Here is a 12,826-nt window from a genome sequence, read left to right on the forward strand (position 1 = left end):
CCGCAGCCCCCCAGTCGCCTCCGGGGTAACCCCCCTCCCAAATCCCAGAATGGTTCAGTCCACAGCCACATCAATGTTTATTCCGCGAGTCCGGGTCCCACACAGTCTGCGAGACTTCCTCCCCCTCCCTTCCTCCCCACCACCCAGTGAAGTGGCCGGAGCCCCGCCCCACCAGCGCAGCTCAGCGAACGGCTCATCCAGCTTCCAGGAGCCTCATTTGCATTTCCGGGAGCTGTGGCCCAATGGCAAGGCGGCAACCGCCTCCCCTCTCGAGGGGGCGGTACTCCCGGTGGACTGCACCACTCTTGGGATCCAAGGATGGGGGGGGGCCCAGGTGACAGAAGGGAGGGGAGGTCGGTCTCCCCCTTCAAGGCAGAGTGGGGAGTTCAGCGGAAGAGGGGGTTCTGGCCTTGGAAGAGGCCGACCAACCCACTGTCCGGGGAGGGCTCTTTGATGATCTTCTGGATCTGTAGAGGGAGGAGGGGGGTGATCAGGGTTGCCTCTCTCTTCCTCTTCCTTGCTCTGTTGGTCGCAAATGGCCAAAACCAACCACTTCCTCTTCTCAGAACTTTTCCTGGGGTCCTCCCTTTCAACACACCCACCCACCCACCAGACTTAGCTCCTGACCACCTGCTATCTTGGTGGGCTTTGCTGGCTTGGGCTGCTAAGAAGGATGGGGTTGGTCCTGGGGCTTCCTGTCTACACCTCCTTAAATCATCTCAACTCTCCCACCCTCCCACTCCCCAACCTAGCCCTGGCCCTGCCCCTTAACTCCAGGCTTATTTATCCAACTGTCTCTTCCATGTCTGTTGCCACTTGACCTCTCGAACGCATAGTTCAGTCTGTCAGTAGATGACAACCTGGGGCCCTTCTCCACTGCCTTGTCCTGGAGTCCCACATTGCACTCACCAGTCATCCCCATAATTGCCTCCAGAAAGTAAACAGAAATAAGCAGGGCCTGACCTGTGGTGGCGCAGTGGATAGAGCATGGACCTAGGAGGCTGAGGTCCCACGTTCAAAACCCCAGAGGTCAGCAGCTTGAGCACAGGCTCGCCAGCTTGAGCATAGAAGGTCATCAAAATGATCCCAAGGTCGCTGGCCTGAGCCCAAGGTTGCAGGCTTGAGCAAGGGGTCACTGGCTTGGCTGGAGCCCCCAACCTCCGGTCAAGGGACACATGACAAGAAATCAATGAAAGTGATTTCTAAATAGATGCAACTAAAGTTGATACTTCTCATCTCTTTCCTGGCTTTCTCTCAAAATAAGTAAATAAATAAATAAGCAGAGCCTGCATCCCCACTGCATCCACTCTGACGTCCCTCCTGACACCTGACTGGGGCCAGCTCCTCTGCACAAGCCCCTGTTACTGCCCCTCACAAAAATCCCCAATCTCTGGGAAGACAGGGCCTGGCTGGCCCCTGCCTCCCCTCCCCCACACTCACCTGGCACTCTCAGTGCCTGGTTATAGTCCCTGGACTGAGGAGGTCGGTTTCCCTGCCAGGCCTTTGCACTAGCTGGTCCCTCTACCAGGAACGCTTTTTGGGTAACTGGCTGCTCCTCCTCCCTTCTGGTCTCCACCTCAAGGCCACCTCAGAAAGGCCTCCCTGCTGCTGCCAATCTTATTTCTCACGGTCCATCCCTTTGCAGCTCCAGGCTGCAGTGTATAATGGAATGTTGATTGGCTATTTTTTTTTTGGACAGAGACAGAGAGAGTCAGAGAGAGGGACAGATAGGAACAGACAGGAAGGGAGATGCGAAGCATCAATTCATTGCGGCACCTTAGTTTCTCATTGATTGCTTTCTTATATGTGCCTTGACAGGTAGCAGAGCGAGTGACCCCTTGCTCAAGTCAGCGACCTGGGCTCAAACCAGAGACCATGGGGTCATGTCTATGATCCCATGCTCAAGCCAGCGACCCCGTGCTCAAGCTGGTGAGCTCGTGTTCAACCCAGTGACCTCGGGTTTTGGGGTTGTTTTTTTTTGTATTTTTCTGAAGTTGGAAACAAGGAGGCAGTCAGACAGACTCCCGCATGCACCCAACCGGGATCCACCCGGCATGCCCACCAGGGGGCAATGCTCTGCCCATCTGGGGCGTTGCTCTGTTGCAACCAGAGCCATTTTAGCGCCTGAGGCAGAGGCCACAGAGCCATCCTCAGCGCCCTGGCCAACTTTGCTCCAATGGAGCCTTGGCTGCGGGAGGGGAAGAGAGAGACAGAGAGGAAGGAGAGGGGGAGGGGTGGAGAAGCAGATGGGCGCTTCTCCTGTGTGCCCTGGCTGGGAATCGAACCCAGAACTCCTGCATGCCAGGCCGACGCTCTACCACTGAGCCAACCGGCCAGGGCGACCTCGGGGTTTTGAACCTGGGCCCTCCGTGTCCCAGTCTGACGCTCTATCCACCGTGCCACTGCCTGGTCAGGCTTGATTGGCTTTTGCTGTCACCCCAAGACTTGCCACAGTAGCTGGCACAGAGTAGTAGGTGCTCAATAAAGGCTCAACAGAACTGAGAGAAAAGGGCAGAGCTCAGGGGGCCAGAAAGGCCAAATTGAGACATGTCCTGTGATCCAAGCCAAGGGTGTGCAGCAGTGGGAACAACCTGGTCAGACCTGGGGACTAGGAAAGCCACTGGGGGGTAGAGTGGGCATGGAGGCTAGGCCTGAGTGCCAGAGACAAGAGGAGGCAGGTGGAGGGCTGCAGAAGTCTCGTTTACAGGACTGTTCTTTCTCATTACTGCCTGGCTCCCTCCGGGCCTCACTTCACTCCAAAGTCACCTCCTCCCACACCCCCCTGTGCAAACCTCTCCCTGTTCCCTCTCTATCTCCCCATGAGAACTGAGCCCCCTCCAGAGGTGGTGGCCTTCTGAGTTCCCGGATGTGTTCTGCAGAGGGGGGTGGGGGTGTGCTGCGAAGACATCTGGCTGGTGTAAAGGAAGGTGGGGGTTTGGGGGCCAGTACCTCCTTGAACTTGGGGTGTGCAGCATCACCCACAAGCTGCAGAATGAGCCCTTCGCTGGTGGAGAGGAAGGCGCCACTCTGTCTCATCCGGGCTAGTGCCACCAGCCGGTCCACCTGGCTGCAGGGGGAAGGCGGGGGGGGGGGAGCTGTCGGCGCTGTGGTCCCGACACCCAGACCCCTGGCTCCTCCCGGGCGCCCTGCCCACACCCCACAGGCACCAGCCCTTGTGGGCCCCTCACCTGCGGGAGGAGCAGGCATCCACCACCACGTGGACCTGCAGCCCCCGGTCCAGAAGGTCCAGGGTCGTGTTCTGGGGGACAGAGAGAGGTCAGGGGCTAACCTCAGACAAGAAGAGGAGTCCCAGGTGAGGGGCTGGGACGCAGCGCTGGGGAGGGGGGAGGCTCCGATCAGGGCAGGAGGAACCAGGTTCCAATGGGATTCGAGGGCATGATGGGAGACCCAGGTAGGGTAGGGTCCCTAGGGAGGATCAAATCTCAGGTCAGGAAGGGCTCAGGGCTCAGGAATAGCATCATGCTGGGAAGGAGAGAGGGTAAGGAGCGAGGAAAGGGTATTCTTTGCAGGCTGGGAAGGTCTGGGTGAGAGTGGGGGCTCCCAGAGCTGAGTTGGGGGGTCTCACCAGGATGCAGGCCTGTGCCTCGATGCCGCAGAGGAGCACAGAGCGCAGCTGTGGCCGCGCATCCAGCTCCCGCCGCGCTGCAGGCACCATGCTAAAGCAGGTCTTGGACAGGGGCTGCAGGCCCTCAGCCCCCAGCTCGGGCACCGTAGGGCCCAGGCCTTGTGGGTACTGCTCTGTCAGCACAACTGGCATCTCCAGCAGCTGGGCCACCTGTGCGGGTGGTGGGGGGGAGCAAAGGTCTGAGCCCAAGGGAGGGGCCCGGGCTGAGGGTGGAAGGTCTGGACCCCCGGTCCGAGGGCGTTGGGGCCTCTACCTTGAGCATGCGGGCAGCCACAGAGACGATCTGGGGGAAGTATGCAACGTGGCGGAACTTCTCTTGCATGTCGCACAGGAAAAGGATGGATGATCCAGGGAGGACCCGGCCCAGCCTTGACATTACAGCCGCCATGTCCTGAGGGGGCATAGAGAAGCCGGGTCAGGCGGGGTGCGTGTGGTTTCTCTGCACGTCCTGAATCCATCCATGCACTTAGATCCTGGAGGGCCCCCCAAAACTCCCTTCTACCCACCTGCAGCCTTCACACCTGCTTTCTGCCAGGTCTGAAACACGCTTCTTTCTTCTTATTTATTTTCGAGAGACAGAGACAGAGAGAGGGACAGATAGGGACAGACAGACAGGAAGGGAGAGAGATGAGAAGTGTCAATTCTTCAATGCAGCTCCTTAGTTGTTCACTGATTGCTTTCCCATATGTGTCTTGATCAGGGGGCTACAGCAAAGTGAGTGACCCCTTGCTCAAGCTGGTGATCTTGGGCTTCAAGCCAGCGACCATGGGGTCATGTCTATGATCCCATGCTCAAGCTGGTGACCTTGGGGTTTCGAACCTGGGTCCTCCATGTCTCAGTCTGACACTCTATCTACTGCGCCGCCGCATGGTCAGGCAACACACTTCTTTTTTAATGTGTCCTACTCAACCAGGAGGTCAGTTTCCCAGGACGTCTCCTGTGGCCCTGTCCATCCCTGATATCCCAGCCTGGCACCCCGGAGCCCCGGGAAGCCTTCTTTCTGGAAGGGTATGAGAATTTTTGCTGTCTCCCTTACTGATCGTCCCACCACATCTCAGGCTCCAACTGTGACCCTCACCCCACTCTCAGGGGGAAAGTAAGGCCTGAGTCATGATGTGACCCAAACAAGGGCCCCCTGCCAGTAGCACAGGGAGCACGATGTGATTTCTTTTTTTTTTCTGTATTTTTCCGAAGCTGGAAACGGGGAGGCAGTCAGACAGACTCCCGCATGCGCCCGACCGGGATCCACCCGGCATGCCCACCAAGGGGCAATGCTCTGCCTCTCTGGGCGTCGCTCTGTTGCATCCAGAGCCATCCTAGTGCCTGAGGCAGAGGCCACGGAGCCATCCCCAGCACCCGGGCCATCTTTGCTCCAATGGAGCCTTGGCTGTGGGAGGGGAAGAGAGAGACAGAGAGGAAGGAGAGGGGAAGGGGTGGAGAAGCAGATGGGCGCTTCTCCTGTGTACCCTGGCCGGGAATCGAACCCAGGACTCCCGCACGCCAGGCCGATGCTCTACCACTAAGCCAACCGGCCAGGGCCACGATGTGATTTCTGAGGAAAAAGGAGCCACAATCTCACGGGCTGTGCTTTCTCCCTCCTCATGGTCTCGGTGGGTACAGCGGCTGCATTCTGGGGGCCTCCAAACCGGCTCTCCCACTTGACCTCTGAAACTCAGTTTACCCAGGTTGAATAGGCAGCTCAACTACCTTCCAGATATCAGAAGGAAAGGCTGTTGCACCATCTGGTGCATTCGTGTTCAGCTACGGACCGGTAGGAGGCGCGGAGACATGCTACATCATGCGTGGGCCCTAACACGTGCTCAGTGAGAGGCTGGTCACTAAAGGCCACATGGCGAGAGGAATCCACGTGTAGGACATGCCACAGGGGTCAAATCCATAGAGGCAGAAGGCAGATGGGTGGTTGTCAGGGGCCAGGGGCGGGCAATGGGGGTGAGCGGTGACTGCCTCATTGGGTACAGAGGTGAGTTGGGGAGAGGAAATCGTTCTGGAACTAGAGAGCAGGATGGTTGTACATCATGAAGACATACAAATACCACCTAAGTGTACACTTTAAAATGGCAAGTTTTGTTGTGTTGTTGTTTTTTAGTGAGTGGAGGGGAGCTAGTGAGACAGACTCCTGCATGCGCCCTGACAGATTTCCACCCAGTAACCCCCATCTGGGGCCAATGCTCGAATCAACAGAGCTATTCTTAGCACCCAAGGCTGATGCACTTGAACAAATAGAGCCACTGGCTGTGAGAGGGAAAGAAGTACAGAAGGGGTAAAGAGAAGGGGAGAGAAGCACATGGTTGCTTCTCCTGTGCCCTGACTGGGGATCAAATCCGGGACATCCATACGCTGGGCTGACGCTCTACCCACCGAACCAAATGACCACGACCAAAAATGGCCAGTTTTATGTGGTGTGTATTTTACCATAATTGGAAAAAGAAAGAGCAAGGGTGGGGCTAGAGGAGCTGCCTGCCCGGCATTCCTTTCACAGGGCAGCCCTGAGAATCAGAGGGTGATTTGCCCAATGTCCCACAAGGACCACAGGCTGTCTTCCTCTCGCTGAGAGCATCTGGGGCCCTGGGCTCCTCAGCATCTCAGCATATCCCTGGGTCACGCTTGTGTCCTTGGGTCTCTGAGTTGGTGCACAAATGGGTTTCCAGCCGAGACTTGGTGTGCAGCTCCCCGTCCTTCTACAGGCTCACCCACTGATTCCTTAATTTACTTGGGAAGTGGGTGACCCTGCAGATCCGAGGGAGGGAAGGACAGCTAGGCTCACTGGGTCACAGCTGGCCCTCAGAGGAAGCTGTCAAGAAGGTGATGCATACGTAGTATTTGGGGACCATTGCGGCCTCTGCCCACCTCCCATGGCCTACCTCAGGGCCTTTGCTCATGCAATTCCTTCCACTGAGTGAATCTTTTTTTTTTTTTTTTTTTTTTTTTAACAGAGACAGAGTCAGAGAGAGGGAAGAGAGGGACAGATAGGGACAAATAGACAGGAAGGGAGAGATAAGAAGTATCAATTTTTTGTTGCAGCTCCTTAGTTGCTCAGTAATTGCTTTCTCATATGTGCCTTGACTGGGGGGCTACAGCAGAGTAAGTGACCCCTTGCTCAAGCCACCAACCTTGGGCTTCAAGACAGCAACCTTGGGCTTCAAGACATGACCATGGGGTCATGTCAATGATCCCATGCTCAACCTGGTAAGCCCATGCTGAAGCCGGATGAGCACGCGCTCAAGCTGGTGACCTTGGGGTTTCGAACCTGGGTCCTCCGTGTCCCAGTCTGATGCTCTATCCACTGTACCACCGCCTGGTCAGGCCACTGAGTGAATCTAAACGTCCAACGTTAGGGTACTGGTTTTGTAAGTTATGGTACATCCATACTATGAAATTCTTTGCAGCCAGGAAAAATGACAAGGCAACTCTTTAAGTAACAAAATGGAAAGGTGTTCAAAAGATGTTAACAGTGAAAAACAACATCAACAAAAAGCAGAACAGTGTATAGCAATGTTACCATTTGTGCCCTCCCCCCCCCCAAAAAAAAAGAAGGGGAAAGAAGTGTGTGTGCTGCTACTATCTATGTCCACTTTCTCAGGCAGGCTCGGACACAGCAGGGACTTCAGGTGGAACGGGTCATGGAGGGACAGAGTGGGAAGATCTGATTTTCACCATGCACTCGCCTTTTCCTTTTGAACTATGGACAATGTGTAACAAATAGGTTGTGTAGCCAGGAGTAAATACAATGCAATAAGAGATGTCCATAAAGTGAGGACCCAGCAAAACCACATCTGTGGCGTTAACATTATGATAATGGCTATCCTTGGTGGGGGTGGGGGTGGGGGACACTGACAAAGGGGCACGTGGCTTCCAGGGTGTGGGGGATTTCTACTTCTGGATGTGGATGACGTCTACACCAGAGCGTTAGTTTTGTGAAAAGTGCTTTGAGCCATGCATGTATCTGTGATTTATACATTTTCCTGCATAGGTGGTATATACTTCCATGAAAAATCTTCAAAATGTAAAATAAAATGGGTAAGCACCACTGGTTGCTGTGAGGCTGGCCTGGAGGCCCAGGGATGTGGGGGTCACAGAGGAGGGGATAGGACACAGAGATTCAGGGGCTGGGTGGGATTGGTTGTAGGGGACAGAAAAGGAGGAAGAAGCTAAAAAGCCCCAGGTTTCTGGTCCATGAGTGGCAGGCAGGTCCTGGGGATCAACTGGGGACTTGGACAGGGAAACTGGATTTGGGGAGAAAATGAAGAATTGGGGGAGGGTGTGTGTGTGGGAATGTGTGGAGGAGGTCTGGGCTGAAGACAGGTTTGGGGCTGCCGTGGGGGAGGGGGGGATGGCACAGTCCAGAACGGACAACTGGACGGAGGGGGGTGGGTGGACGGTTGGGGGTGGGGAGAGTCCAAGGCCCCAGGAGGCAGGGTAGTCCGAGGTGGGCGCTGGGGTTGCTTAGACCCCACACATGGCCTTGGGGGACACAGCCCTGCAGGCCGGACTTCCAAGCTGCGTGTCTGAGCCTCAGTTTCCTCCTTGGAGAAATGGGGGGTCAAACCCACTCACTCACCTGCCCACCCCACAGAGAGGAGGCGAAGCTTGGCCTGGGACGCAGGGAGGGCGGGAGCGACACGCGGAGGGTTCGAGTCCCTGGCCAGCTAGTTCTTCGGGGCCCGGGCAGTATTCACCCTTCCCCAACCCCCCAACCTCCTAGGCTGTGGGACCTCGGCCCGGGACGTCCGGGCAGAACTTCAGTTTCCCCACTCGCAAGGCGGGAAGGTCGGTACCCCTGCCGTGCCGGGCGGGCCTTACCCTGAAGGCGCTGGGTTCGAGCCCCGCCACAGCCCCTCCGCGGGTGAGTCCTGGACTCACTCACCTGTCAGAGTCTGCACTTCCGCCGCGCAGGTCCTCTCACTCAGTTCCCAAGGCTGTTCACAGTGAAGCAGGGTCGCGACATTTTGCCCAGCCCCTGCGCGGCCCGCCCACTCTGGCCGAGGCGCCCAATCGGCGTTCGCTCAGCTCTGTCCTGCCTGCCTCCGCCGCTGCTCCTCCCCCGACTGTTAGTCCTAAAACTGTGACTGGCCCGTCCAGGTGAAGAAAGGCAGCGCTCCCAGCCAATGGGTTGCCGTAGAGGGTGTGATGGAGGGTCCGCGGCGAGGCCGCGCTGTGAGCTCCAAGAACGCGGAGACAAGTTGAGGAGGTGGGTGGCAGCCCGCCGCGAAGTACCGACCAGACGAGGGGAGGCTGAGGTTTCAACCCCAGCCCTTCTGTCCGCGTTAGGCATAAGCTCAAAGCGTGTCGCCAGCAGCTGCTAGTTGCAAGTTGAGGTTACGCAAATCACAAGAGCCTTGCCCCAAGCCCATTTCTGTCCAGTTGTAAAAATAACTAACCAGACGTGAATCTTGATGGTTTATCTGCATTCCAACCGCAGACTGGAAGGGACCTACCCTCAGGGCGCGACTGAACCGCGACAAGACGAAGAACACCGTGGGGACGTTTGCCGGACCGATGCACCTGCTAACCGGACGCCGGCCACCTGCGCGCAGACCTGTCTGTCCCCTAGGTGACCTCTCCCCCTACCTGTGCTGGCGGAGGTGATCATCCTTTATTGGAATAGTGAGGATTTTTTTCATGCTCTCGTGACCCCCCGGGAGTGAGGTGTTTTGTGTGTGTGTTTTTTTTTAATGAAATTAGTTCCAGTTCCAGTTTTATTAACTTAAAATCATGTTTGTTTGATAACCAATGTATGGAAACACGAAAAACATACATTTGCCTTTTTTTTTTTTTTTTTTACAAGACAAAGAGAGAGTCAGAAGGATAGACAGGGACAGACAGACAGAAACGGAGAGATAAGAAGCATCAGTCATTAGTTTTTCATTGCGCGTTGCAACACCTTAGTTGTTCATTGATTGCTTTCTCATATGTGCCTTGACTGCGGGCCTTCAGCAGACCGAGTAACCCCAGCGACCTTGGGCTCAAGCTGGTGAGCTTTTGCTCAAACCAGATGAGCCCTCGCTCAAGCTGGTGACCTCGGGGTCTCAAACCTGGGTCTTCCACATCCCAGTCCGATGCTCTATCCACTGCGCCACTGCCCAGCCAGGCACATTTGCATTTTTAAAAAATTTTTATTTATTTATTTATTTTTTACAGAGACAGAGAGTGAGTCAGAGAGAGGGATAGACAGGGACAGACAAGAACGGAGAGAGATGAGAAGCATCAATTATTAGTTTTTAATTGCACATTGCAACACCTTAGTTGTTCATTGATTGCCCTCTCATATGTACCCTGACCACGGGCCTTCAGCAGACTGAGTGATCCCTTGCTGAAGCCAGTGACCTTGGGTTCAAGCTGGTGAGCTTTTGCTCAAACCAGATGAGCCCACACTCAAGCTGGCGACCTCGGGGTCTCGAACCTGGGTCCTCTGCATCCCAGTCTGACACTCTATCCACTGTGCCACCGCCTGGTCAAGCACATTTGCCTTTTTTTAATGTTGCCTTACACATGTACGATTGTACTCAGGATGGATAGGAGACACAAGGACTCACATGAACATTCCTACTACTCAAAGGGTTAGGGCACGACCTCCCACCGCACAGACAAGCCTCCAATAAATATTCTTCTTGATCCATTGGATTCCCCCGCAACTTCTTTCCGAGGGTACCCAACAATCTGAGCAGAAATGATAGCAACCCAGCAAAGGGTTAAAGGTGGAGCCCCCTCAGTCTCCACGGTCTCCTCCAGACAGACAGCACCTGCCTACCAGGGTGTTGTTCATAGAAGGCAGACTGTGCTTGGAAACGGGGTCAAGAGAGACCGAGTGAGGACTTCCCATAGTTCGCGGAATAAAATCCAAATGATTCCTAGTTCAGGGTCTGCCTGTATCAACCTGTCGGACCTCACCTGTCACACTTCCTGTGCTCACTCCGCTCCAGCCATGCTGGCCTCCACTTCTGGTCCCAACCGCTCCACCCCAGGGCCTTTGCATGTGCTATTCCCTCAGCCTGGAACCCCAGACCTTCTCATGACCAGCCACTCAGTAAGATCACAGTTTTATTATTTTCTTCACCACACTAATTCCAATCTGAAATTGGAAATGGATCTCGCGTTTAAAAATGTATGAGTGTGCCTGACATGAGTTGGTGGCATAGTGGCTAGAGCATTAAAAAGGGATGCTGAGGAACCAAGTTCGAAACCCTGGAGTTGCTGGCTTGAGCATGGGATTCTAGACATGACCCTGTGGTCACCAGCTTAAGCGCAAAGGTTATTGTTGTCTTGAAGCCTAAGGTCACTGGCTTGAGCTCAAGGTCAGTGTCTTGAGCAAGGGGTCCCTGGCTCAGCTGGAGCCCACTGCCAAGAAACATATGAGAAGCAATCAATGAACAACTAAAGTGATGCAACTAGGAGTCAATGCTTCTCATCTCTCTCCCTGTTTGTCTCTGTCTCTGTCTGTCTCTCTCTCTAAAATACAGCTGTATTCATTTATTGTCAGTCCCCTGACTTGCCTCCCCACAAATATGAACTCCACAAAGGCAGAGATCTTATCTATTTTATTCGTGGCTGCATCCTCGGCAGAGAGTAGTTGCGCCAAGCATCTTTGAGAATAAGGGACAAGAGACCAGACATTCGGCAGAGATGAACCAGGGAGAGAGGGGGCCTGAATGAGGACCCCGAGGAGAGGGGGCCAGGAGGAAAGAAGGAAGAGGGTGGGGGAGGGGGAGAGTTAGGAGGCGAGGGAGCATGGCTGGAAGAGGCAGAGGTGAGTAAGGCCCTGTTCAGGTGGGAGTCTGGGCTTGGGCCACTACCTCAGAGGTTGCCAGGAGAGGGCTGGGGGCTTGAGAGGTGTCACAGGGTGCCTCTGGTTTGTCTGGGGCCAGAGCTGCATTGTGATTGGGCATCATGGGAAGCAGGTCCCCCAGCCTTCAGGGATCCCCTGAGAATGGTGGACACAGGGCACCTCCCACCTGCCCACCCAGTCTCCCTCAGGAGCCACCAGCGTGTCCCCTGTCCCCAGGGCATGCAGGGGCAGGGGATCGTAGGAATGCAAGGCCTGCCTGAGGTCTGTCTGGCCCACGGCATGATGGGGCAGGTCATGTGGCCCTGAGGGACACTCTGGGGTGAATGCAATGTTATCAAAGAGGTCAAGGGTGGAGGCGTCTAGGGCAGCAAGGCTCAGGCTGGGGCTGGCGTGAGGTGCCTCGGTGGGGGCCACAGCACAAGCCACCCCCAGAAAGGGGGATGGAGGTGGCGGGGGTGGTCTTGGGGTTGCTGGTTTCTGAGGAGGTGCCTCCTGGGACAAGATGGACAGGGCCAGGTGCTGGGTGGCCGCTTCAATCTTCGCAAACTGCCTGTGGAAAGATGGACGTTAGCTGGGGTGATCACAGAAGTCTTTCATCCCAGGCATGGTTTCTCCTTCTCGGCCTCCTGATTTTTTAATCTCTGTGCTAGTCTCTCTGCCCCGGGTTCGTCTGCATGAGCCGGACAGTTCCCTGTGACTCGGTTCCCAGGGAAACTGCAGAGCTGTGGGGTCTGTACCTGGCTGCACCCAGCACACCTTGGCCAGCACATTTGTGACATTTAGATTTGTTATGACCCCATTCCAACACACAAAAGTAAAAAATGTCGCCTGACCAGTTGGTGGTGCAGCAGATAGAACATCGGCCTGGGATGCTGAAGACCCAGGTTCAAAACTCCGATGTCACCAGTTTGAGCCTAAGCTTGCTGGCTTGAGCAAGGAGTCACTCGCTCTGCTATAGCCCCCCTCCCGGTCAAGGCACATATGAGAAAGCGATCAATGAACAACTAAGGTGCCACAATGAAGAATTGATGCTTCTCATCTCTTTCTCTCTTCCTGTCTGTCTGTTCCAATCTTTCTGTCTTTAACTCTCTGTCAAAAAAAAAAAAAAAAAAAAAAAAAAAAATCACAGCATTATATGCAGTACATGGCCCAAACTTGAACAAAGTATTTTGAAAACATGGATGAAGGGCCTGACCAGACTGTGGCACAGTGGATAGAGCATCGGACTGGGACGCAGAGGACCCAGGTTCAAAACCCTGAGGTTGCCAGCTTGAGCACGGGTTCATCTGGTTTGAGCAAGGCTCACCAGCTTGAGCCCAAGGTCCCTGGTTTGAACAGGGGATCACTCCATCTGCTGTAGCCCCCCCCCCCCCGTC

At 55.1% G+C, this 12,826-nt stretch overlaps 2 protein-coding genes across 6 annotated transcripts in view; both read right to left on the reverse strand.

Annotated features, from left to right (window-relative positions):
• Window positions 1–58: 58 nt before the first annotated feature.
• On the reverse strand, window positions 59–8,665 carry ISOC2 (isochorismatase domain containing 2). 5 transcript variants are annotated; one of them, XM_066371962.1, is made up of 7 exons: window positions 8,532–8,665; window positions 4,168–4,203; window positions 3,900–4,037; window positions 3,587–3,796; window positions 3,189–3,259; window positions 2,950–3,067; window positions 59–467 (listed from the first exon to the last, which is right to left on the reverse strand). In XM_066371962.1, the coding sequence occupies exons 3-7, from the start codon at window positions 4,032–4,034 to the stop codon at window positions 387–389; spliced, it is 615 nt and encodes a 204-aa protein (XP_066228059.1). In that variant the 5' UTR covers window positions 4,035–4,037; window positions 4,168–4,203; window positions 8,532–8,665; the 3' UTR covers window positions 59–386. The 5 variants fall into 5 exon arrangements, with proteins under 5 accessions (XP_066228059.1, XP_066228056.1, XP_066228057.1 ...); XM_066371959.1 differs by having other exon boundaries at window positions 4,153–4,203; XM_066371960.1 differs by having other exon boundaries at window positions 4,153–4,200; window positions 8,532–8,634.
• A 2,884-nt stretch (window positions 8,666–11,549) lies between these two features.
• Window positions 11,550–12,826, reverse strand: part of C3H19orf85 (chromosome 3 C19orf85 homolog) — a 6,176-nt gene continuing 4,899 nt past the window's right edge. The window contains exon 2 of the mRNA XM_066371967.1: window positions 11,550–12,000. Coding sequence (XP_066228064.1) covers window positions 11,550–12,000 — 451 coding nt within the window. The remainder of the gene's footprint in view (window positions 12,001–12,826) is intronic.

The sequence above is a fragment of the Saccopteryx leptura genome, chromosome 3, assembly GCF_036850995.1.
Source record: "Saccopteryx leptura isolate mSacLep1 chromosome 3, mSacLep1_pri_phased_curated, whole genome shotgun sequence".
NCBI lineage: Eukaryota > Metazoa > Chordata > Mammalia > Chiroptera > Emballonuridae > Saccopteryx > Saccopteryx leptura.